Source organism: Scyliorhinus torazame, chromosome 9, assembly GCF_047496885.1.
Source record: "Scyliorhinus torazame isolate Kashiwa2021f chromosome 9, sScyTor2.1, whole genome shotgun sequence".
In the NCBI taxonomy this organism is placed as follows: domain Eukaryota; kingdom Metazoa; phylum Chordata; class Chondrichthyes; order Carcharhiniformes; family Scyliorhinidae; genus Scyliorhinus; species Scyliorhinus torazame.
In genome coordinates this window covers 101,166,046-101,193,467 of record NC_092715.1, presented here as the reverse complement: position 1 = coordinate 101,193,467, position 27,422 = coordinate 101,166,046, and the positions used below count along the sequence as shown (strand labels likewise).

Below are 27,422 nucleotides of genomic sequence, written 5' to 3'. Positions count from 1 at the left end.
TTCTGAAGAATGTAACAACTATATTTTAATTTGAGAAGTTCAGTGCAAATTATTACCGATTTCGCTCTCAAATTCGCAATGCTTTTATCGCACTCCACTTCAATGCGAATTTAATTCACAAAATTCCTGGCATTTTTAATCAGCTTTATGATATTGCTAGTGGGAATGGATTACTCAAACCTGTCCCAAGGCAGTCGTTACAGAGTGGATTTACTGTGCCACGTTGCGTACTGTTGCATTTCCTCTTAATATGTTACCGGTTACGGGTTTAATTGACCCTGTAACTGAGTCAATTGCTAATTTTAAAATCCCCTTTTCTGCTGTTAAACGTGACAAGAAGTGGGCACAATTGCAGCATTGGCGGAATCGTATCCATTAGTATCTCATCTTGTGGGCAATGCAATCCGATTTGTCCAGAGGCCAGAGCTTTTGCTATTCGATCTCTATTTAACCCTCCAGCTATCTCTTTAATCCAGATGAAGAGCGGTAATATGTTGCTGGCTATCAGACAAACTGCCAAAACTAACCGCAGATGATGCCTTCTGGAAAATTGTCTCTCGTCTTTGGTTATTGGTGAAAATTCAGTTCCTAACGATATTATATTGACTTTGAATGTCGCATCTTCCCCGAAAATGGGCAGAAACTTTATTTCTAAAAAGAATAATAAATCTACAAATCGGCGTTATTCTCTTGGCCGCGGAGTGAAATGCTCCATTGAGCAAATGATGTCTCCAAATGGCTGTCGAGCTATGTGGATTTCAGCTCTGGACAGCTCCCGTTAGTGATGTGTCACAGCTCTTACACAATGAATTCCTCGGCTAGGCTTTTACCAATTCCCCCGGGGAACATTCGGTCCATGTTGCAGAAGGTACACTGGATTTGACGTCAGGGCGATGCTTTACGTAGTATTTGGTGCGTAAACACTGATTCCCATTCAAGCTCCGAGGTTTACCACTTCCATATGGTCTGATAGCATCTACCTCATCAGAAAGGCAGTCTCCCCACTTACTACAGCGGCAATCCAAGTGCAGGCAGCGTTTGCTATCATTCTGCGGCTTCTGCTTCTCCAAATCTCTTCCCTTATTGTCTATCTATAGAATATGAAACAGATAGATTGCCTGTCCCTGCGATTTGCAGCTCTAGCGCTGTTTGCAGTTTGCTATACACCGGACATTGCCAATGGAGACAAACAATACGTTAATGAGTGGGCAGTGGAAGTGGTCGGAGGACCCGAGGTGGCGAAAGCTATTGCCGAAGAACTGGAATATAATTTCGTGGGTCAGGTAAGTATTCATTCTTTTGAATCTCTACCGGGATATCCAGTTTCTTAAATAGTCAGCTGATGTTGAAAAATCACCAGTGGAGGAGATAACTGATGTTATGGTATCGTGTTCGCCTACCGTGGATATAGAGAGGAGGAAGGGGGGAATAGTCTGCATTGCTTTCTCAGACATTTACTCTCACATTTTACCACAGAAACAGACCGCGACCAGCTCATATTTAATTTCTACTTCCGCAGAGATACGGCAGAGCACTTAGACCAAGCTTAGGGAGTGTTAATGTTATACAGGTGTCCACAGATTAGTTTCAACACTTCAAAAAGCAACAATTCTTAGCAACAAGGTTGATCGTTTTGTATACTTGGTCAACAGTAAGATTGAATGGTTTTGTAGCCAAGTGTAGTGCAATGTTGAATTTAAATTAAATAGATTATACATATTATACATTACAATGTATGCACATGTGTGTGTGTGTGATATATATATAAATATCTTATGCATGTTCCATTTTTTCTTATTTTAACTAATACTGGATTCTCCCTGACGTGTGTCGTATCCAATCCCTTCGTGAGTTTGTGTTCTGAACTAGGCTTGGAAACACTTTCATGTACTTTATATGGCTATTTCAGGAATCTAGCCCGCACTATTGTAAACGTGTAAAGGGATATATGTGAAAATGAACAAATGAATAAAGCAGTGTCGATTAACCGCCGATAAAACGCAACCTTTGACAGTAAACAGAAAAAAAGGACAAGGGGAATGAGGACAAGGGCAATGAGGGTTAAGGACAGGTTAATATCGATAACAAAATGATCTCACAGGTGTTGCTTTCAAATGTACATCGCAGAGATTTGGGAAGTTTGCGATTCAGTTGTTAATCGCAATTATAGAGAGGAGTGAGGGTCAGCTATAGCCCTGCTTTAGTCATGTACAGGAAAGGGACGAAGAAGGGTATATCGTTCAGCAGACACCCCAGAAGATTTCTGCTAGAAATTGCGAAGAGTGAATAGTTCACATCATTTCCCTCACAGGGATCGAATGCTGTAATAAATGCCACTTGGAATTAATTGCATAGACTTAGTTCATGGCGATTTGAAAGTGATGAGTCTTGAGCACGTGTGTGGAAGACATTACCCACTGTTCTGTCACATTAAACCAACTATAGAATTCCCGACACTAAGCAATTAGAAAGGGGAATAAATGCAAACCATACCGGAAATACACAGCCGGTTAGTCATCATCTGGAAGAGAAATGATAGGTGGAGTTTGAACGATGCACCTTCAGATACAGAAATCATTATACAGTTAAAACCAAATGTAATAGGAGTTCAATGTGTAACTCGATCTAATTTGCCAACGGGGCGACTGGCAGATGTAAGAAATGTTACTAAATCGATGGATTGTTGATCGGGACCAAAATATTCCATGTCCTCAACTGGATCTGGAATATCTTCATGCATGGACAGCATCAGCAAATGACAACGCTTCATGTTGAAGAGCAACATTTTTGTTAAAATAGCTCAATACCATAATATTGTGGCATTTTGGATTCCCGAGCTATCCAATCAGATCGCTGTACTCTGTTGACCAGCGAAACCAGATTTCCAGCTTGCAACATATTTTTTATGTGAGCCGCAATCTGGTTATTAGATATCTGCCTGCTATTACCTCATTGTGTCGATAGAAACCTGGCTATCTCTATCCCTTTCATCTCAACGGGTGGGCAAAACAGAATATGGGCTTATTTTAAAGTGACACCTAAAGATTTTATATAGAAACGTAGAAAATAGAAGCAGGAGGAGCCCATTCGGCCCTTTGAGCCTGCTCCACCATTCATTATGATCATGGCTGATCATCAAGTTCAATACCCTGATCCTGCCTTCCCGCCATATCCCTTGATCTTTTTAGCCCCAAGAGCTATATTTAATACCTTCTTGAAATAATACGTTTTGGCCTCAACTACTTTCTGTGGGGTGAATTCCACAGATTCACCACTCTGAGTGAAGACAATTCTCCTCACCTCAGTCCAAAAGATTTATTCCTTATTCTCAAACTATGACCTAGTTCTGGACTCCCCCACCATCGGGAACAGAATCTACTCTGTCTAATCCTGTTAGAATTTTATAAGTTTCTATGAAATCCCTTTTCACTCTTCTAAACTCCAATGAATATAATCCTAACTGACTTAGTCTCTTCTCATATGACAGTCTTGCTATTCCAGGAATCAGCCGGGTAAACCTTCACTACACTCCCTCCATAGCAAGAATATCCTTCCAAAGGCCTGTACTGCGCTGTATCATTCTATGTTCTATGTTCTAACATAAGGACACCAAAACTGCACACGATACTCCAGGTGTGACCTCACCAATGCCAGAAACAATTGCAGTAAAACATCCCTCCTCATATACTCAAATCCTCTCACTATGAAGGCCAACATAATATTTGCCTTTTTTACTGCCTGCTGTACCAGCGAGCTTACTTTCAACGACTGGTGCATGAGAACACCAAGGACTCGCTGAGTATCCACCTCTCTCAATTTACACCCATTCAAATAATACTGCCTTCTTATTTTTGCTATGAAGGCCAACATTCCATTTGCCTCTTTACTGATGGCTGTACCTGCGCACTTACTTTCAGCGAGAAACCAAGGTCTTGCTGAGTATTCACCTCTCTCAATTTACACCCATTCAAATAATAATCTGCCTTCCTATTTTTGCTACCAAAGTGGATAACCTCACATTTATACACATTATACTGCATCTGCCATGCATATGCCCACTCTCTCAGCCTGTCCAAATCCCACTGAAGCATCCCTGCATCCCACTTACAGCAGCTCACCCTCCCACCCAACTTTGTATCATCTGCAAATTTTGAGTTAATAAGTTTAGTTCCCTCATCCAAATCACTAATATATAATGTGAACAGTTGGGGTCCTAGCACAGATCCCTGCGTTACCCCACAAGTCACTGCCTGCTAATCAGAAAAAGACCCATTTATTCCAACTCTTCATTCCTGTCTGCTAACCAGCTTTCTATTCATCTCAAGACACTACCCACAATCCCATGAGCTTTAACTTTACATAGTAATCTGCTATGTGAGACCTTGTCGAAAGCCTTTTGAAAGTCTAAATAAACCACATCTACCTGTTCTCCCTGATCAGCTCTATTAGTTACATCTTCAAAGAATTCTAGTAGATTTGTCAAGCATGTCTTCCCCTTCATAAATCCATGCTGCTGTTGTCTGATTATACCACTGCTTTCCAATCCAAATGCTGAGCTATGAAATCCTTGATAATGGACTCTAGTAACTTCCCTATTACCGACGTTAGGCTCACTGGTCTATAGTATCTTGTTTTCTCTCTGCCTCCCTTTTTGAATGGCAGGGTTATATTAGCTACCCTCCGATCTGTAGGAACCATTCCAGAGTCCAAAGAATTTTGGAAAATGATTATATTTCTAGGGCCACTTCCTTAAATACTCTAGGATGACGATTATCAGGCCCTGGATATTTGTCCGCCTTCAATCTCATTAATTTCCCCAAAACCATTTCTTTACTAATACTAATTTCCTTCAGCTCCTCACTGAAACTTGTGTTTCTCAAAACTTCCGGTACTTTATTTGTGACTTCCTTTGTGAAGGCACAAGTAAAGTACAAATTTAATTCCTCAGCCATTTCTTTGTTTTCTGCTCTGTAAATGGATCATTTGTTTTTTCCATCCAATAAACATCTAATATATGTTTAAACATTTAAATATTAAGTTTTATTGTAATAGTTCATTAATGCCATGACATTTTCTCCAAACTACATTTGAAAAGTATTGGGATTCTTTGCATGAATCGTTCTTTAATTACTGGGAACAGTAGTTGCCATGGTAAACAACAATCTAGGGATTTTCAAACACCAGATTTGTGAGAAGGTCTACATTTGTTGATCAAAAGTATGAACTATGAGCCAGCTGAGAACAGTTATTAGACATATTAAAATAATATTTGAAAGGTGTGCTGACCAGAGCTAAGTACAGTCATCCTGGATGTTCTGACAAGTTTACTATGTAGTACAAACATAACGTCAAGGGCTTGTACATTCTAGTTCTGACCATAAATCCTGGTATTCGATTTGCTGTTTTAAAACTGCCTGCTCTTTACCATCAACCTCAGGTCCCTTTGTAGGAGTTTGTTTTGTCCATTCACACCCATTCATTTTACATTTACAACATAATATACTTCCTCAATTTGCATATATCAATCAGGAAATCTGACAAGCTAGGATGTGATTTTGAAATGTGGGTCATTATTGTAAATTCCTGGCCTGTATAACAACACCATAAAGTGATTAACCCTGCCATGATGTGGGATAAACCAATACTGCAAATCAATACCCAGGCATATAACTTCAAAAAGGCACCTTCAAGAGTCTGAGCTCTGACAATTTGACTCTATAGGGGAGGGTGGAATGAAGGTAAGAAATAAGGCAAGATGCTTCTGAGGACCAATGAAATATTTTGTAAAATATGTTGAATTTGCAGGACAGTGAAATCTGAAAGATTTAACCAAACAAAACCTTAAAAAGACTAAAAGTGAATAATGTCATGATATCCACATCAGCCTATCATGGTGCAATCACACACACACTGATGGACAGGCAGTTGGACCAAACAGCACACACATAACATCGCAGCCAATCACCAGTGAGAGCACACGCAATCTAAAACAGGGAACACCACAGTTCCCGCTCATTCTACCAGGAGATAGCTCAGAGCACAGAGCTCACTGCGTGCCACTCAGACATAGACCATGTGCTGAGTGCCTCACTAAGATAGTGATAGGGCTGGGTCCACAGGTTAGCTGGTGAAGCACGTACCCAAGCCAGCAGTTAGGTGTTACCGTTGTTTAGATTATAAAACAGAGTTGTACCATCTACAGCCGTGTTGGATCATTTGTGCATCGGAACACCCAACACGACATGATACCAGTAGTGGAAGCTAACCAGAGACTGTGAGACCTACCTGCACCCTTTCAGAAATCCGCCATCCTGCTCCATGGAAAACATCAGCCCGCCGCAGCCGCTCCGAATCGCTGGAAATCTTGGCGTAAACTGGAAGCTGTTTAAACAGCGCTTCCAGCTCTTCCTAGAAGCCACAGATAGGGAGAAAGCATCGGACACCAGGAAAATCGCCCTCCTCCTCTCCACGGCGGGGCAACACGCCATCCACATCTATAACTCCCTGGCATTCGCGGAAGGCGAGGGCAAAACAAAATATAAGACGGTGCTTCTGAAGTTCGAGGAACACTTCAGCATGGAAGTCAATGAGAGCTTCGAGAGGTACCTATTCCAGCAGCGCCTGCAGGGTAAGGATGAGCCTTTCCAATCTTACTTGACACACCTCCGTAACCTCGCGCAGTCCTGCACCTAAGAGGCCACCTCCGACTCTATGATACGGGATCAGATAATTTTTGGGGTCATCTCGGACACCCTACGCCAGCAGCTCCTTAAAATAAATCGCCTCACCCTAGCGACTGCCATCGAGACCTGCGTCCTCCATGAGAACGCGACCAATCGGTACTCACAAATCCAGGTGGCCGAAACGGCATGGCACGGGTCCTACGAGGCGGAGCGGGTCCAGTCGATCGAGTTCCTCCCGGCCCGCGGCCCGGACGAGAGCGGCCATTTCGCGCGCTTTCCGAGGCCTCCCGCGCTTGTACGTGCCAAAAGAGGGGATGTTGACGCAGAGGGACGTGATGCGCAGGCGTGCTCTACGCAGGACCGCACCGCGCATGCACGGTGGCGCAAGGAACGCCATGACGTCACGACGTGTGGCAACTGTGGCTCCGCCCACTTAAAGCGGCAATGTCCGGCCAAAGCGCGACAATACCTCCGCTGTGGCAGGATGGGCCACTATGCTGCCTGCTGTCGAGCAGCTCAACCTGCCAACTCCCAACAATTACACCAGCCTTGCAGGGATGTGTGGTCGATTCAGCCCCCCTACACTGAGTCATATCCAGATAGTACGCAGACCAGCGGCACCGAAGACAGGGAGCCCTTCTGTGTTGCGGTAATCCACAAGAACCGGATGTCCCCAAGTCGGAACCACCAGCTGCTGCCAGTGCACAGCATTGATCCGGGCAATGAATGGTGTGCCACCCTTATGGTCAACCAATCACAAATCACATTTCGCCTGGACACTGGTGCCTCCGCCAATCTCCTCGCATGGTCAGCCTTCCACACCTTGAAGGTTAAACCACCGATTCTGCCATCCCACTGTCAGCGGGTTGACTACAATGGAAACGTCATCCCAGCCACAGGGTCCTGCCAGCTCGGTGTTACACACAACTCACACAAAGTCACATTATCGTTTGAAATCGTTGGATCCTCGAAGGGCTCTCTGTTAGGCGCACAGGCGTGCAAGATCCTCCACCTCGTTCAGCGGGTACACACTCTGTCTCCAGAAGGCACGTCCGATTTCCCGGATGCAGACGTTAGGGCGCAGCTCTACTCACTCCTCACCCACAACCAGGAGGTTTTCGAGGGCATGGGCACACTGCCCTACACGTACAGAATACGGCGCAAACCGGACGCCACCCCGGTCATTCACGCACCTCGTAGGGTCCCAGCACCGCTCAAGGACCGGCCTCAAGCAGCAGCTGCAGGACCTTCAGGACCAAGGAGTGCTTTCCCGGGTCACGGAGCCAACGCCATGGGTCAGCTCCATGGTGTGCGTAAAAAAGCCCTCCGGCGAGCTCCGGATCTGTATCGACCCAAAAGATTTGAATCACAACATTATGAGGGAACACTACCCCATACCCAAACGAGAAGAAATCACGAGCAAAATGGCTCGGGCAAAAATATTCACCAACCTTGATGCCTCAATGGGCTTTTGGCAGATTCAATTGGATCAGTCCAGCAGGAAGCTGTGCACTTTCAACACTCCCTTTGGCAGATACTGCTACAATAGGATGCCATTCGGCATCATTTCGGCCTCCGATGTGTTCCATCGCATCATGGAACAGATGATGGAGGGCATCAAAGGGGTACGCGTCTACATAGACAACGTTATCATCTGGTCCATCACACCACAGGAGCACATCAGCCGTCTCCAGCGTGTCTTTGCACAGATACGAGATCAGGGCCTGCGCCTCAACCGAGCCAAGTGCTCTTTGGCCAGACTGAGCTAAAGTTTTTGGGGGACCACATCTCCCGGTCGGGTGTGCGGCCGGATGCCGACAAAGTGGCAGCCATGCAGCAGCCGTCAGACAAGAAGGCAGTGCTGCGCTTTCTCGGGATGGTCAACTTCCTGGGGAAGTTCATTCCTAACCTTGCTTCGCACACGACTGCTCTTCGCCACCTGGTCAAAAAGACAACAGAATTCCAGTGGCTGCCCGCACACCAGAGTGAATGGGAGGAGCTCAAGGTCAAGCTCACCACCGGCCCGGTACTGGCGTTTTTCGATACCACACAGGAAACAAAGATCTCAACTGACGCCAGCTAGTCCGGCATTGGGGCGGTACTCCTGCAACGGGACAACACCGCATCATGGGCCCCGGTCGCCTATGCGTCGCGGGCCATGACCCCCACAGAACAACGCTATGCGCAGATTGAGAAGGAGTGCCTAGGCCTGTTGACTGGCATCGACAAGTTTCACGACTATGCATATGGTCTTCCGCAGTTCACTGTGGAGACCGACCATCGCCCCCTGGTCGGCATCATTCAGAAGGATCTCAACAATATGACCCCTTCGCCTCCAGCGCATTCTGCTCAAGCTCCGGAGGTACGATTTCCAACTTGTCTACACCCCGGGGAAGGATCTCATCATCGCAGATGTTCTGTCCAGGGCGGTCAACACACCGCCCGACCCGGAGGGGTTAGTTTGTCAGGTCGACGCACAAGTAGCCTTCACATCGGCCAATCTGCCGGCCACTGATGCACGTCTGGCCCACATTCGCCGTGAGACTGCGGCTGACTCCCTTCTACAGCGTGTGATGCACCACATGACGGAAGGGTGGCTCAAGGGACAGTGCCCACAATTTTACAACATCCGGGACGACATGGCCGTCATTGATGGCGTCCTCCTGAAGTTGGACCGGATTGTGATCCCACACTTCTTGCACCGGCTTGTCCTCGAACAACTGCACGAAGGCCATCTCGGAGTTGAAAAGTGCAGGCGGAGGGCCCGAGAGGCTGTGTACTGGCCGGGCATCAGCGACGACATCGCCAACATGATGCTCAACTGCCCCACCTGCCAAAGGTTTCAGCCGATGCAACCACCTGAGACGCTTCAGCCCCATGAGTTGGTCACGTCCCCCGGGCGAAGGTGGGCGTGGACCTCTTTCATGCGCTCGGCAGGGACTACATTATTCTGATTGACTACTTCTCAAGTTATCTAGAGGTCAGACGCCTGCACGACACAATGTCATCAGCTCTCATCCGGGCATGCAAAGAAACCTTTGCTCGCCATGGAATTCCGCTTACCGTCATGTCTGACAACAGGCCTTGCTTTGTGAGCCAAGAATGTTCTTCCTTTGCCATTTCATACAACTTCTCACACGTGACGTCCAGTCCCTTGCATCCTCAGTCGAATGGCAAGCGGAAAAGGGCGTCCACATTGTGAAGCGGCTCCTCTGCAAGGCTGCTGATGCCAGATCTGACTTCTGTTTAGCCCTGCTGGCCTATTGCTTGGCCCCACTGTCCACGGGCCTCTCGCCAGCCCAGCTGTTGATGGGTCGCATCCTCGGGACCACTGTGCCGTCCATTCATGTTCCTGACCTCGACCATGCTCCAGTATTGTGAAGGATGCAACAACAGCATGCTTAACAGAAGGTGGCACATGACGCTCGGGCGACTGATCTTCCTGCCCTGGCGCCTGGAGACAACTTCCGCATACACCTACCGGAGGGTGGCTGGTCGGCAACCGCCGAGGCTCTCCGCCACGTGGCTCCCCCCTCATTCCTGGTTTGTATGCCTGATGGCTCCATTCGCCGCCATAATCGGCAGGCCCTTCATCTGGTTCCGCACTCGCTACGGGATTGTGCACTGGTGCCACGCCCTCCTGTTGTCCCTGATGTCGACTCTGTTGAGCTTCCTGCCACTCTGCCTCTTCCTCTCTCACCCGTGGCCAGGCCCGTTCCTCAGCCGGTGGATCCTGACCCACCCTTGAGGCGGTCAACCCGAATTTGTCGCCCACCTAAGAGACTTGACTTATGAACCTGTTAGCACATTGGACTCACTGAATTGTTTTACACTGTTAGCGAGTTTCTTTTCTTGTCGTTCATTGTTCCAGAAGTTTTCTCTCGTCGTTTGCTGATTGCAGTTGTTCTGTTAATGGTACAACCTCGTTGCTCTGTTGCACCTGACACCTTCCTCCGTATATAGTTTAGCCTCATGTACATGTAAATATTGCACACACATACTCAGATGCACTCAGTACACATTTCTATTTATTAGCATGTAGGCACATATCCTTTGTGAAAGGGCGGGATGTCATGATATCCACATCAGCATATCATGGTGCAATCACACACTCACACTGATGGACAGGCAGTTGGACCAACCAACACACACACAACATCGCAGCCAATCACCAGTGAGAGCACACGCACTATAAAACAGGGAACACCACAGTTCCCGCTCATTCTACCAGGAGATAGCTCAGAGCACAGAGCTCACAGCGCGCCACTCAGACATAGGCCATGTGCTGAGTGCCTCACTAAGATAGTGATAGGGCTGGTTAGCTGGTGAAGCACGTACCCAAGCCAGCAGTTAGTTGTTACCGTTATTTAGACAATAAAACAGAGTTGTACCATCTACAGCCGTGTTGGATCATTTGTGCATCAGAACACCCAACACGACAAATAACACGATTGAAATTTGTACAATAAACAACTTAGATAAAGGCCACAGGTAGAAAGGAAGTTTTGCATTTATATAGTGCTTTTAAGAACCACCACATGTCTCAAAATGCTCTACAGCTTATGACCAGGTTAAGAGGGGTGAACTTTGCCCTTTCCCTGGTTGTTATAACAGAGTTAAATATATACATCAATGTGTATAGCTCCACATATAAATAAGCCTGCCAGGTGTCTTAAGTTAACAAGCAAAGAGTTAGTTCTATTGTTGCAATTCACTCAGGCAAAGATGGAGTGAGGCCATGGAAGGACTTAAACAAGGGTGAGAATATTAAAATGACAATATTGCTTGACCGGAAGCCAAGAGAGGTCAGCGAACACGGGTGATAGGTGATCAAGACTTACAGTTAGTTAGATGATGGGTAGCAGAGATTTGAATGACCTTAAGTTTATGAATGGCAGAATGTGGGAAGGCAGCCAGGAGTGCATTGGAATAGTTACATCCAGAGGTAGCAGAGGTATGAATGAGGTGTTTCAACAACAGATGAATCTTAAGCACATGTATGGAAGACATGTTACCCACTGTTCTGTCATATTAAACCAATTATAGGTTTCCCGACACTAAGCAATGAAAAGGAAAATAAATTCAAAGCATACAGGCAATACACAGCTGGTTGGTCAGCATTTGGAAGAGAAAGGTGTGAAATCAGATGATGTGCGATGGAGGTGAAATATAGATGGTGCAAATATGTGGTTGGAAGGTTATCTCAGGGTCAAATACGACCTCAAGATTGTGAACAGTCTGGTTTAGTCTCAAGATAGTTGTCATGGAGAGTGATGGAGTCAGTTGCTAGGGAACGCAGTTCATAGTGGGGACTGAAGACAATGGCTTTAGTCTTCCCAATATTTAATTGTTCCTCCAGTATTGGATGTAATGATAATCAGTCTGATAATTTAGCAACAGTGGAGGAGTTAAATGAGGTAGCAGTGAAATAACATGACTCACTTAATAAATGTCAATGAGATTAAGAAGTAGGATTTCCCCTTCTGAAAGCATATTGGCTTTCATCAAATTCTTCCATGTGATATGGCTGTCACTGGCCAGGCCAGCCTTTATTGTCCATCGCCAATTGCCTTTGAGAAGCTGGTGGATGCGAACCGCCTTCTTGAACTGCTGCAGTCCATGTGGTGTAGAGGCTCCCCCAGTGCTGATGTGGAGGGAGTTCCAGGAGTTTGACCTAGTACATGTAGTTTAAAATAATTTATTATAGAACGATCAACTCCCAACTCTCAGATCACATGGTGACCTGATGGGTTTACAATGCCACCTAGCATTAATAACATTATGTACAAACTTACATATATATTCATATTCATACATATTCATTTCATATATAGGGGCTGGTTTAGCACAGTGGGCTAAACAGCTGGCTTGTAATACAGAACAAGGCCAGCGGCGCGGGTTCAATTCCCATACTGGCCTCTCCGAACAGGTGCCGGAATGTGGCGACTAGGGTCTTTTCACAGTAACTTCATTGAAGCCTACTTGTGACAATAAGCGATTATTATCATTATTATATTCCCTTCAAAGTAAGAATTGTGTGTGACTTGCAAGGGTACTTGCAGGTGGTGGCATTTCCATGCATCTGCTGTCCATGTCCTTGGGGTTATAGGCTGTGGGTTCGGAAGATGCTGCTGATGGAGGCGTGTTGAATTGCTGTAGTGCATGTTACAGATGGTTCACACGGCAGCAATTGTGTATTGGTGGTGGAGGGAATGAATGTTGAAGGTAATAAATGGGGTACCAATCAAGTGAACTGCTTTGTCCTGGATAGTGTTGAACTTCTTGAGCGTTATTGGAACTGCATTCATCCAGGCAAGTGGGGATTATTCGATCACAATCCTGATTTGTGCATTGTACATGGCGGACAAGCTTTTGGGAGTCAAGAGGTCAGTTCCTCACTGCAGAATCCCCAGCCTCTGACCTGCTCTTATAGAATTTATGTGATTAGTCCAGTTCAGTTTATGGGCAATGTCAACCCTCCCAGATAATTAATAGATTTACGGTTACTCAGGTTTGCCTTGTCTCCTTCTTGAAATAAAATATTATATCAGTTTGTTTGCTGGCTTTTCAATGCACTCACATGGCATGTTATTCATTTCAGACTTCTAGATTTGGATCAGTGTTCACTAAAATATCCAAACTCTAACAACTAATCAGGAAATGGTGCATCTGGCTATCAGAATAATATAAGAACTAGGAGCAGGAGTAGCAATTCAACCCCTCGAGCCTGCTCCACCATTCAATACGATCATGGGTGAGACCGCACCTAGAGTACTGTGTACAAATTTGGTCCCCTTATTTGAGGAGGGATGTACTTGCATTAGAGGCAGTTTAGAGGAAGTTCACTGGACTGATTCCAGAGATGTCTTATGAGGAGAGGTTGAGCAGTTTACACCTATACTCTCTAGATTTAGAAGAATGAAAGGAGATCTAATTAATAAAATGATAAAAGGTATTGACAAAGTAGACATAGAGTGGATGCTTCCTCTTGTGGGGCAATCTAGAACGATAGGTCATTGTTTTAGGATAAGAGGTAGCAGATTTATATCAGAGGTGAGGAGAAATTACTTCTCTCAAAGGATTGTGAATCTGTGAAGAGTGCAGTGGATGCCGGGACATTGAGTAAATTTAAGGAGGAGATTGTCATGTTCTATAGACTGGCTGAAGTGAAATATGAACTGCAAAACATGTAGTTTAAAATCATTTATTATAGGGGCAGCACGGGGGCGCAGTGGTTAGCGCTGCTGCCTCACGGCGTCGAGGTCGCAGGTTCGATCCCAGTCCTGGGTCACTGTCCGTGTGGAGTTTGCACATTCTTCCCATGCTTGCGTGGGTTTCGCCCCCACAACCCAAAGATGTGCAGGGTAGGTGGATTGGCCACGCTAAATTGCCCCTTAATTGGAAAAAATGAATTGGGTACTCTAAATTAAAAAAATAATAATAATTTATTATAGAACAAACTGCGTGATAAGATAACTAAGATAAACAAACTAACAAACAACTAAAACTGAACAACTCTCGTGGAACTACTGCAAGTACGTCCATCTCCCAGCACGATCAACTCCCAACTCCCAGATCAAATAGTGACGTGATGAATTTACAATGCCACCTAGTGATCGGAGGTTGTGCATAACATTATGTACAAACTTACATCATGCATGTCATCACAGAGATAGGCAGATTTTTAATTAGTAATGAGTTGAAGGGTTATGGAGAATGGGCAGAAAGTGGAGTTGAGGCCAAAAGGAGGTCAGCCATGATCATACTGAATGGCAGCGTGGGCTCGAGGGGCTGAATTGCCTACATCAGGGCAGCAACTGACTGAGTATTGCATCAAGGAATCCTAGCAAAACTGCAGTCAATGGGAATCAGGGGGGAAACCCTCCACTGGTTTGAGTCATACCTGGCAGAACGGAAGAGTTGTTGTTGTTGGAGGTCAATCATCTCCATTCCAGGATATCACTGAAGGAATTCTTCACGATAGGCCCAATCATCTTCAGCTGCTTCATCAATGACCTTCCTTCCAACAAAATGTCAGATGTGGGATGTTCACTGACGACTGCACAATGATCAGCACCATTCACAGCTCCTCAGACACTGAAGCAGTCAAAGTCGAAATGCAGCAAGACCTGGACAAATATCCAGGCATGGGCTGACAAGTGACAAGTATCATTCATGTCACACAAGTGTCAGATAATGATTATCTCCAACAAGAGAGAATCTAACCATCGCCCTTGACATTCAATGGCATTACCGTTGCTGAACCCCACTATTAACATCCTGGGGATTACCATTGACCAAAAACTGAACTGGACTAACCATACCAATACTGTGGTTACATGCGCAAATAAATAGCTAGGAATCCTGCAGCAAGGAACTCACCCCCTGACTCCCCAAGCCTGTTCACCATCTACATGGCACAAGTCAGAAGTGTGGTGGAATACTCTCCAATTGCCTGGATGAGTGCAGTTCCAACAACACTCAAAGGTTGACATTATCCAGGACAAGGCAGCCCACTTGATTTGCACCCCATACACAATCATAGTCCCTCCACCATGTATGCACAGTAGCAGCAGTGTGTCCCACCTATATGATGAACTGCAGGAATTCACCAAGGCTCCTGAGACAGCACCTTCCAACCCCCCCACAATCATTATGATCCCCCCCCCATCCATTATGATCTCCCCCTATCCATTATGATCCAGAATCACAGAAAAATACAGTGCAGAAAAGGCCCTTCGGCCCATCAAGTCTGAAAGGCACCTGATCTGCCAATCTTAATCCCATTTGACAGCACTTGGCCCATAGCCTTGAATGTTAAGCTGTGCCAAATGCTCATCCAGGTACTTTTTAAAGGATGTGAGGCAACCCGCCTCTACCAACTTCCCAGGCAGTGCATTCCAGGCCGACACCACCCTCTGGGTAAAAATGTTTTTCCACAAATCCCCCCTGAACCTCCCACCTTCACCTTGAACTTGCATTCCCTCGTAACCCACCCTTCAACTAAGGGGAACAGTTGTTCCCTGTCCATCCTGTTCATACCCCTCATAATAGTACACCTCGATCAGGTCGCCCGTCAGTGTTCTCTGCTCAAGCGGAAACAACCCCAAGCCTATCCAAACTTTCTTCATAACTAAGTTGTTCCATCCCAGGCAACATTCTGGTGAATCGCCTCTGCACTCCCTCCAGTACAATTACATCCTTCCTGTAACGTGGCGACCAGAACTGCACACAGTACTCCAGCTGTGGCCTCACCAAAGTTCTGTACAACTCCAATGTGACATCCTTGCTTTTGTAACCTATGCCATGATTGATCAAGGCAAGTGTCCCATATGCCTTTGTCACCACTTTATTAACTTGCCCTCTGCCTTCAGAGGTCTATTTACAAAGACACCAAAGTCTCTTTGTTCCTCAGGACTTCCCAGTGTGGTGCCATTCATTGAATATTTCTTAGTCAAATTGCTCCTTCCAAAATGTAACAACTCACACTTTTCAGGATTAAATTCCAAATGCCACTTTTCTGCCCATTTGACCATCCCGTCTATATCCTCCTGTAACCCAACACTCTCAGCCTCACTGTTAACCATCCGGCCTATCTTGGTGTCATCTGCAAACTTATTGATTCTATCCCTCACATAGTCATCTAAGTCATTTATATAAATGACAAATAATTGGGGATATAGCAGAGATCTCTGTGGTACGCCACAGGACACCGGCTTCCAGTCACTAAAGTAGCTGTCTGTCATCACCCTCTGTTTCCTACAACTCAGCCAGCTTTGAATCCACCTTATCAAGTTCCCCTGTATCCCATGTGCATTTGCCTTCTTCAAAAGTCTCCCATGTAGGACCTTGTAGAAGCGTTTCCAATGCCTGAGTATTGAGCCAGCCTTTACGTGGTGTTCCTCGTTCATTGTTATGGCTTAGCTTCATAAACAGAGCAGACACACAACCTGGTGAAGATGGCTTTATTATCCCAAGCTTGGTTTTGTGTATACGAGAGATGGATCTGGATAATGCCAAGATCGATCTGCTAAACACTGATAAAAGCACATCAATTATACGATTTTCCAAAAATCAGTAGCCCACCCCTGTTGGACTTGATCCAATCCTTGAAGCTGTTATTTTCAAACTATCCAGCAAAATTGTGACCAGCCCATGATTTAACCCCATCCTGTCACCTGTTGTTTACCAAGAACCTGTGTCCATTTTAACATTGTTTTTCCCGGACATTCCCATTCTGATATCGCAGTCACTTCCAGTCCACTCATTGTCCATCCAGGGGCAGGATACCAGAACTGGCTTCCTCTTTACTCCATGGATTGTTTCAGAGGGGCAGGATATTGGGGCCATTGATAAAACTTGTTTACCTCCACTATGAAATCTGCTGACCACACATCTTGTGTGTCTCAAAAACATGGGAAAGTTAGCTAGCCTAAATCCCATTATGCATTGTGGCCACTGCTTGTAGCTAGAGTTTACATGATTATCACTGCTATATCCTAAAATACAGGTTTAATGGTTAATAATGATTACTGGGTATAGTTTCTATGATTAATCTCAATCCTTAATAAACTAACTTATGTAGAATGACTCTAGTGGCATCCTAGCTATTAAGTTTTAAGAGGTCTCATCGCTGGACACCCCTTCAAACCTTGTTAAATGCATTGCTGAAATCCATGTAAACTAGATCCACTGCACTACCCTCATCTACACACTTAGTCACCTCCCGCTGACAATCTGGGGGTCTATAATAAACACCTAGCAGTTTGGCTGTCCCTTTTGTGTTCCTAAGCTCTGCCCACAAAGCTTCGTATATCATCTCTTCTGACTGCAGTAATTGACTCCTTAACTAATAGTGCAATGTCTCCTGCACTTTTGCCCCCTCCCCTGTCCTTCCTGAAGATTCTGTATTCCGGGATGTTAAGCTGCCAATCCTGCCCCTCCCTGAACCACGTCTCCATGATAGACAAGAGCAGCAGACACATGGGGATGCTACCACTTGGAAGTTCCCCATCTAGTCATTCATCATCCTGACTTGGAAATATACCGCTGTTCTTTCACTGTCGCTGGGTCAAAATCTAGGAACTTCCTCCCTAACAGCACTGTGGGTGTGTATACAACACATGGATTGCAGCTCACAATTACATTCTCAAGGGCAATTAGGGTTGGGCAACAAATGCTACCTAGCCAGCGATGCCCACATTGCACGAATTAGTTTTAAAAAAGATAACCTTGTTGACGTGAAACTCAGAATACCAAGCTGATTGAGCAAAGGAGCTCAAGGCAGCACCGAGCTGACTGTCACCAATTATCTTGGGTCAGATCATTTGAATATTTATATAGCTTCAAGCATAGCTTTGGCATGCACCAGCAGCTAGGTTATGAGGCTGAAGCAATGGCAATTCTGAAAGCTATTCACAGTTAAAGGGAAATACCCATTTGAATTTATATGACTGGATTTGGGGCAATATTGTTTCAACTTTTACAGATGGGTCCTGAATGCTTGTCAGAGAGAGAAAATGTGCCAGACAAGATTGTAGTAAATAAAACTACAATGTGGAGGTCAAGGGCAAGTGACCGACTCACGTTTTCACCTGATCAACCATTACAGGATGTGAATATCCTGATCAACACTCCCAAGATATTTCATACAGGGAGCAACAGCACACAATGCCTGTCAGGAGGTGAAGGCCAAACTCGGCTTACACAAGGGTGTCACCTATAACACTCTTAACTCTTGGAAATTCGAGGAAATGTTCTTTGTATTGTTGAGCTAATGTCCCGAGATAAGGTGATGTTTGAATTGACTCTATTAGATGCTGAATGCATCTGATTTTTCCTCTTCCATATTCCTGTGTGTTGACAGCCTTTTCCTTTGCTTGATTCTTCATGCCTCCCAGCTCCTCTGTTTTCAAACATTCAAACCTCCCCAGGACCTTCTTGAGTATTCATACTTCTCCCAGTGTTACATCATTGTACTTTCCACAATCCGTCACTTTTGTCAATCAATTCTCTTGCCATCCCTTCAGTCACACACCTTCCCTGTTTGTTCCTTCACTGTTCATTTCAAACATTTTCCAATTCTGATGAAAGGTTACTGACCTGGAACATTGGATACAGAATTCATCTGCTTTTCACTGCTTCTAGCACACTACAGAGACATCTCTGGCTTTTCTGGGCATAGGCTGCAACACCAGCCATTGCCTATACACCCTGGAAGGAATTTTTCAAGGATACAGTGTCATGAAGCTACGCCCTTAATTTTTGGAAATATAGGGCACGATCTAACCAAATTCTGGCAGAGTACCGTGTTGAGCGCGTTTACCCATTAATTCCCCGGTGCTTGCAGCACCGAGAGAAACACTACGCTATATAATGGGACTTGGTTGCAATCTGGGACCTCAGTGGGGAACACCCCGCTGAGGTCACACTTAGTCCCGTTTCCTGCACTGGGGAGCTCTGCTTTCCAGAACCCCTCAGTGCAGCAGGAGATCACGACTCCATTTTTAAATGGCATTCCGAACTCTCAACCCCTCAAAGCCCCAACTCACTTATAAGGGGGTTCTTGGGCCCCTTCGCATCACATGGACAGGGTACCCCCGGGCTCATTCCCCGGCGCAGGAAAAATGTCAGCCTGACACCTTCGCACGACCAGACTGGCACCTTGGCAGTGCCAGGCTGGTACCCAGATGGCAGTGACAGGCTTCAGGGCCAGGAATGCCATGGTGCCAGGCTAGCAGTCCCAAGGTGCCTAGGTGGCACCAGCAGTGTCAGGGTGCCACCCTGCCCAGAGGGCAATCACCTGGGGCCCTCCGATTCCCTGGCAGACCCCCCAAGTGTTGCCCCATCCAATCCCTGTTTGTGGGGACCAGCACTGAACAGCATTCGCCAGAGGTCTCCAAGGCGAAGGGGTTCGATCCCAGGGCCTCGGTAGATCAGACGAGCTGCATTTTAGAATGAGATTCGCTGTCTCACTCTAATATGCAGATTTGCCAAATAGTTACCCCATGCAAATCTCATTAGATCTGGTGAGGCGTGGCGAGCCAGTTAAATCCTGGAAGAGAGATCTCTCGGCATTTACCGCCCACGCCGTGCCTCCATTTGGGCGCAATGCGGCCGGTAGATTGCGCCCATGATTTTTCAACTTTCAACTGATTGGAAATTTTTCAATTGGAAATGAGGCAGAACAAACTACTTGTGGGAAGACTACCTCCCAAGAAAGTGAAAACCAAACAAGCCAACCTCAGGGGTGTATGGAGAGAGATATTTCCAATAATTGATACACCCATCAAAACCCATCACTGTTTTAGGAAGAGACATTAAAATTAAAAGTGCTGGATATCAAAAGAATAGCTTCCACAGGCAGACCCACACAAAATCCCACGGTAATGTACAATGGGTGAAGTATTTCAGGCCAGGCAGAAGCCTCTGCAGAAACATAGAAACGGAGAAAATAGGAGCAGGAGGAGGCCGTTCGACCCTCTGAGCCTGCTCCACCATTCATTATGACATGGTTGATCATCCAACTCAATAATAATAATAATTTTTTATAATAACCTTATTGCCACAAGTAGGCTTACATTAACACTGCAATGAAGTTGTTATGAAAAGCCCCTAGTCGCCACATTACAGCGCCTGTTCGGGTACACAGAGTGAGAATTCAGAATGTCCAATTTACCTGACAGCACGTCTTTCGGGACTTGTGGGAGAAAACCGGAGAATCCGGAGGAAACGCATACAGACACAGGGAGAACGTGCAGACACCACACAGACAATGACCCAAGCCGAGAATCGAACCTGGGACCCTGGAGCTGTGAAGCGACAGTATTACCCACTGTGGCACCGTGCTGCCATACTTCCACCTTCCCCCAATATCCTTTGATCACCTTTGCCCCAAGTGCTATATCTAACTGTTTCTTGAAAACATACAGGGCTGTATTCTCCATTCCTGAGACTAAGTGTTGATGCCGGGACAGGTTTGTGGACTTTCACAAAAGCTGGTGCCGAAACTGGACCAACTCAGTGACTGTGGAGGGCCTAGCACCGGCACCATGTGGAACACAATCAATTCCAATGAAAATCGGTGAGGGATTCGCCGGGTCCGTGATCGACACTCGGGAGGCTGACAAGCTGCAGCCGCACATACACGTTACAATTCCCACACACACTCATCCCGGCCAACAAGATGGCACTGGTTGTGCTGGAGCGCACCCATACAGCTGCTGGATCAGCTGGGACCAGAGGGCACCCGGGGGGGTGGCCTGGGGGGGACACCCATATGACCCGTGGCCCTAAATTCACGGTGGTCTGTTAGCGGTGTGCGTAGCTACATGGCTGCCTTGCCGGCTGCGGAAACGGTGTTCCATACCCGTCCACCCCGACCCGCAGCCCACCTCCTGCCCCCCACCCCCACCCCCCAGACCCACCCCCCACTTTCCGTATCCCGGGCTGGATTTTGAGGCAAAGTGCTGATGCCGGCGTGAGAACAGTGGCCTTTTATGCCTGGGAAAAATGGTGCAAAACCTCTATCGATCCTCCATCTGATGGGGGGCCAGCAGGCACACAGCGTAAAGCCCCCGGCTCTAGCTGCGGATATGGCTAGAGAATTGCCGGGTCCATGGCCGAGCATGCGTGCAGTGGCGGCCTGCAGCGGCCGCGCAATGCAATGTGGCGCCGGCACAACGTGGACCCGGCCTGCCAAATAGTACCACCCTTGGCCAGGCACGCCACCCCCCACCAGTGCCTCCAGTCCCCACCAAAGACCCCACCCCCGGATTGGCTCCCCGCCACGCCAGGTTCCTGAAAATCAATAGCATGAGTGACTCACACCGTCGGGAACAGAGTACGTCATTTAGGACGGGACGGAGCATCGCAAAAGCGGGGCCCCCCCAATTTTGGCGCCAACGGGGATTCTCCGGCCGATCACCGAATGTGTTTTCGGCATCGGAGACCGGAGAATCCTGCCCCTACTCTCTCTCCCTCAGCAGCCACGACGCCAGTTTCACAATTTTTAAAATCACAAGTGAATCGCGCCATTGGGAACTCAGCCCATTGGAGAAGAATCGCAGGAGCCCCGGAGAATTCTGGGTCGGGTCTGCTAATGACATGCAAATGGCGTTTACTGCATGTGCGTTCTGGACACATTGATGCTGCTGTCGAGGTGATGGAGAATTGCGATTTGGCGTCAAATCGGCACCTGCTGTAATTTTGGGATCGGAAGCTATTCTACGCCCAATCGCCTTTCCTGATTTTGGTGTCGGCCAACGGAGAATCCTGCCTAGAAACTATTATGAAGGCTCCATAACTAATGAATGTCACTCAACTGAGGTCATTCTGAGAATTAATCACCTACTATGGAAAATGCCTCCAAACTCTAACAAACCTATTGAAACCGTTACATACCTTGTGTGCAAACCTTGTATGCAATGGACGTCTGAATGTGGAAAAGCTTGTTAATCCACAAAAGAAGCACTGAAGAAGTCAGAAGTGTTGGTACATTTCAACCTGAAGTTACCATTACAACTTGGCTGTGGTGCTTCACAGTACGGTGATGGAGCAGTGGTGTCACATATACTGCCTTCAGCAGAAGAAAGATAAATAGTGTTTGCATCTCGTATGTTAACATGTGCAGAATCTAACTATGCTCAGTGGAAGAAGGAGGAACTGAGTGCTGAGAGTCTGGAGATTTCACCAATACCTGTATGGTCATCACTTTCTATTGCTGAAAGAACAGGCCCTTGACAGCTATTTCTGGGCCACAGAAAGGTACCCCTTCATTGTCTGCAAGTAGACTTCAACAATGCTCTTTAATACTATCTGCACATTCCTATGAGATCAAATACCGTCAGTCCAAAAATCATGCCAATGCGGATGCATTATCAGGTGTACCTTTACCAGCTGGTCAAATACTACCAAATAGTCATGATGATATTTTTTATTGTGCACAGATCAAGAATGTGCCAGTGACAGCAGCTCAAGTCTAAAGACATACCCGAAACAATCGGTAGTGGCGTCATGTGAGAGTACCTTTAAGAAATGGGTGTTTATTATTGCAGTGATGTCAGAGTGGGTGGAGCTGGGATGTCTGTCAGCTTTTTACTTTCGTTTTAGGCTGTTTGCTGCAGGGTGTGTTTTAGTTTCGTTTTCAGAGCTGGATAGCTGCAGTCACAGCCAGAAGGTGTATGAATCTCTCTCTGTAATCTAAAGACTGTAAATCGATCTTGGTGATTTAAGATTAATAACAGTAGTGACTTTAACCTGATGTGCTTCTGATAAAAGGTGTTTTAAGTCGTATGGATGTTAAAAAGAAAGCTTAAAGGATTACTTAGTGTTGTAGTCTTTGGGGGTTGTATTTGAACAAAGAATAAAGCACAAAGAAAATTACAGCACAGGAACAGACCCTTCGGCCCTCCCAGCCTGTGCCGATCCAGATCCTTTATCTAAACCTGTCGCCTATTTTCCAAGGTTCTACTTCCCTCTGTTCCCCGCCCATTCATATATTCGTCTAGATGCATCTTGAATGATGCTATCGTGCCTGCCTCTACGACCTTCACTGGCAAAGCATTCCAGGCACCCACCACCATCTGCGTAAAAAACTTTCCACGCACATCTCCCTTAAACTTTCCCCCTCTCACCTTGAAATCGTGAGCCCCTTGTAATTGACACCCCCACTCTTGGAAAAAGCTTGTTGATATCCACCCTGTCCATACCTCTCATAATTCTGTAGACCTCAATCAGGCCCCCCCCAACTTCCTTCTTTCCAACGAAAACATTCCTAATCTACTCAACCTTTCTTCATAGCTAGCACCCTCCATACCAGGCAACATCCTGGTGAACCTCCTCTGCACCCTCTCTAAAGCATCCACATCCTTCTGGTAACGTGGCGACCAGATCTGCGCGCAGTATTCCCAATGTGACCTAACCAAAGTCCTATACAACTGTAACATGACCTGCCAACTCTTGTACTCAATACCCCGTCCGATGAAGGCAAGCATGCTGTATGCCTTCTTGACCACTCTTAGCGACCTGCGTTGCCACCTTCAGGGTACAATTAACCTGAACTCCCAGATCTCTCTGTACATCAATTTTCCCCAGGACTCTTCCATTGACCATATAGTCCGCTCTTGAATTAGATCTTCCAAAATGCATCACCTTGCATTTGCCTGGATTGAACTCCACCTGCCATTTCTCTGCCCAACTCTCCAATCTATCTATATTTTGCTGTATTCTCTGACAGTCCTCCTCGCTATCTGCAACTCCACCAATCGTTATATCATCTGCAAACTTGCTAATCAGACCACCTGTACCTTCATCCAGATCATTTATGTATATCAAAAACAACAGTGGTCCGAGCACGGATCCCTGTGGAACACCACTAGTCACCTTTCTCCATTTTGAGACACTCCCTTCCACCTCTACTCTCTGTCTCTTGTTGCCCAGCCAGTTCTTTATCCATCTAGCTAGTACACCCTGAACTTCACTTTTTCCGTCAACCTGCCATGGGAAACTTTATCAAACGCCTTACTGAAGTCCATGTATATGACATCTACAGCCCTTCCCTCATCAATTAGCTTTGTCACTTCCTCAAAGAATTCTATTAGGTTTGTAAGACATGACCTTCCCTGCTCTGTAATAAAACATTTGAATTAATGGTTGCTAAGATGTTCACTGTATGTTTTAAAAAGTTTAACTTAAGTTCATAGAATAAACATTGTTTTGTTTGAAAAAATACTTTTCCAATTCTGCTCTACCACACCTGTAGAGTGGTCCGTGTGCTCCCCATACCACAATCTATTAAAAGTTGTGGGTCAGGTGAACTCCATGATACACTTTGGGGTTCTCTAAACCCTGGCCCATAACAAATTGTGGGTTCATCCGGGATAAAAGTTTCCAATCTATTGGATTGGCTTTGTGAACTTAAAGACAGTGAGGGATGAGCATATTGTGTTTGCTTTTCAGGTGTGGTATTTTAGTTTAAGTAGGGAGTGTGCTGTGGACAATGGCTCTTTCAGAGGCTCTGAGGTTTTTGGGGGTGGAGGCGGCCACACGCAGTACCTTACGGACAGAGACTAAAAGCAGACTGTTAGATTTGGCAAAAACATTGCAGTTAACATTACCTGACAAAATATGAAACGATGAGGCAATTATGGCAGTGGCTAAGCATTTAAAGTTGCCTGAGATACAGTTTGACTCATTGGAAATAGCAAAAATTCAGTTGCAAATTAAACAAATGGAACATGAGAAAGAATTAAAGCAGCTTGAATACGAAAAAGAGAGAGGGGAAAAAGAACGAGAAAGAGAAAGATAGAGAGAAGAAAAAGAGAGAGAAGAAAGGAAAATTGAAAGAATAGCCCTGGCAGAACAAAAAGAAAGAGAAAGGGAGATACAGTTCAGGGAAAAAGATAAAGAGAGAGAGAGTTTGAACTTCAGAAAATGGCCATGAAACATGACAGTCAGTTAAAATTGGCAGACGTAAAGGGAAACGTACAGTTGGATGATAGTGAGAAAGAGCGTCATAGTCGAAGGCTTGGTGGGAATCTATTTAAATATGTCCAAGCATTGCCAAGGTTTGACGAGAAGGAGGTAGAAGCCTTTTTCATTTCATTTGAGAAGGTAGCTAAACAAATTAAATGGCTACAGGACATGTGGGTATTACTGATTCAAACAAAGCTGGTAGGTAAGGCTGGTGAAGTGTTTGCATCACTACCGGAGGCGATATCTGGGTCGTATGAGGAGGTGAAAAAATCCACCTTCGATGCATATGAACGAGTGCCTGAAGCCTACAGACAAACGTTTAGAAATTTAGGGAAAGAATTTTGTCAAACTTACATGGAGTTTGAAAGGCTCAAACAGAGTAATTTTGATAGGCAGTTAAGGGCTTTGAAAATAAACCAAACGTATGAAGCTCTCAGAGAAATTATGCTTTTGGGGGAGTTTAAAAGTTCAATTCCTGATGTAGTGAGAACTCATGTGGAAGAGCAGAGGGTTAAAACTGTGAGATTAGCAGCAGAAATGGCAGATGATTATGAATTAGTTCATAAATCAAAGCTTGGTTTCCGACATCAGTTTCAGCCTGTGAGGGATAGAAACTGGGGACATGAGAAATACTCAAGTGGTAAAAGTAAAGGTGGCCTGATGGGACATAATAAGGAGAGTGTACCTCAGATTAAAAAAGAAATCCAGGAGGGTGGAAAAGAAATGAACAGTTTCAAATGTTTTCATTGTAATAAACTAGGCCATGTAAAGTCACAGTGTTGGTGGTTGAAGAAAAGCACTGGGAAGGCTGATGTGGTAAAACAGGATAAGACAGTGGGGCTTGTTAGAGTGGTAAAGGAAAGCCCAAGGGAAGCGAAGGAGGTGCAAAAGATTGTACAGCCTGATCAAGAGGTGATTGATAAGAAGATGCCAGATCTCTTTCATGAATTTACTTGTGTGGGTAAAGTTTACCCATGTGTATCAGGAGGAGCAGGTAAAGAAGTCACAATTTTAAGAGATACGGGAGCTAGTCAATCTTTAATGGTAAGAGATGAGGAGTTATATAGTTTGGGAAGAATGTTGCCAGAAAAGGTGGTGATATGTGGAATTCAGGGTGAGAGGAGTAGTGTTCAATTATATAAGGTAAGGTTGGAAAGTTCAGTGAAGAGTGGTGAAGTGGTAGAAGGAGTAATATAGAAACTATCTTGTCCAGGAATACAGTTTATCTTGGATAATGATATAGCTGGATCACAGGTGGGAGTGATGCCTACTGTGGTTGATAAGCCAGTGGAAAATCAGACAACTGAAGTGTTGAAGGATGAATATCCTGGGATTTTTCTGGATTGTGTAGTAACAAGGTCGCACAGTCACAGGTTAAGACAAGAGGAGAAATCAAAGAGTGAAGATGAAGTTGAAGTGCAATTATCAGAACCGATTTTTGATCAGGTGGTTGAAAAAGAACAAGAACAGGTGGAGGATGAGGTGGATATTTTTAGTTCAGGAAAATTGGCGGAGTTACAACAGAAAGATGTAGAAATAAAACGAATGTATCAGAAAGCATCCACGGAAGAGGAATCTGAATGTATAACAGAATGTTATTACCGTAAAAGTGATGTCTTGATGAGAAAATGGAGACCTTTACATATGCAGGTGGATGAAAAGTGGGCAGAAGTTCATCAAGTAGTATTGCTGGTAGGGTTTAGAAAGGAGGTGTTGCGAGTTGCACATGAGGTACCAGTGGGAGGTCATTTGGGAATAAGGAAAACCCAAGCTAAAATCCAGAAACATTTTCATTGGTCTGGACTACATAAAGATGCAGTTAAATTTTGCCAATCATGTCACACATGTCAAGTGATAGGGAAATCTCAAGCAGTGATAAAACCAGCACCCTTAATACCCATTCCAGCATTTGAGGAACCTTTTACAAGCGTCCTAATTGATTGCTTCGGACCGCTTCCTAAAACAAAAAGTGGGAATCAATATCTTTTGATGATAATGTATGTGTCTACTAGGTTTCCAGAGGCCATTCCAGTACATAATATTACAGCTAAAACGGTTGTGGAGGAGTTACTTAAATTTTTTATCAGATATGGACTACCCACAGAAATACAATCGGATCAAGGATCAAATTTTACCTCAAGGTTATTCAAATAAGTTATGGATAGCTTAGGAATAAAACAATTTAAATCAGCTGCGTACCATCCAGAATTGCAGGGAGCGTTAGAAAGGTGGCATCAGACATTAAAGACAATGTTGAAGGCTTAT

At 45.4% G+C, this 27,422-nt stretch overlaps 1 protein-coding gene across 1 annotated transcript in view; it reads left to right on the top strand.

Moving 5' to 3' along the window:
- Positions 1-763: 763 nt before the first annotated feature.
- The window catches only part of pcsk1 (proprotein convertase subtilisin/kexin type 1), a 137,835-nt gene continuing 111,176 nt past the window's right edge, over positions 764-27,422 (top strand). Inside the window, exon 1 of the mRNA XM_072516324.1 lies at positions 764-1,283. Coding sequence (XP_072372425.1) covers positions 1,101-1,283 — 183 coding nt within the window. The 5' untranslated portion in view covers positions 764-1,100. The remainder of the gene's footprint in view (positions 1,284-27,422) is intronic.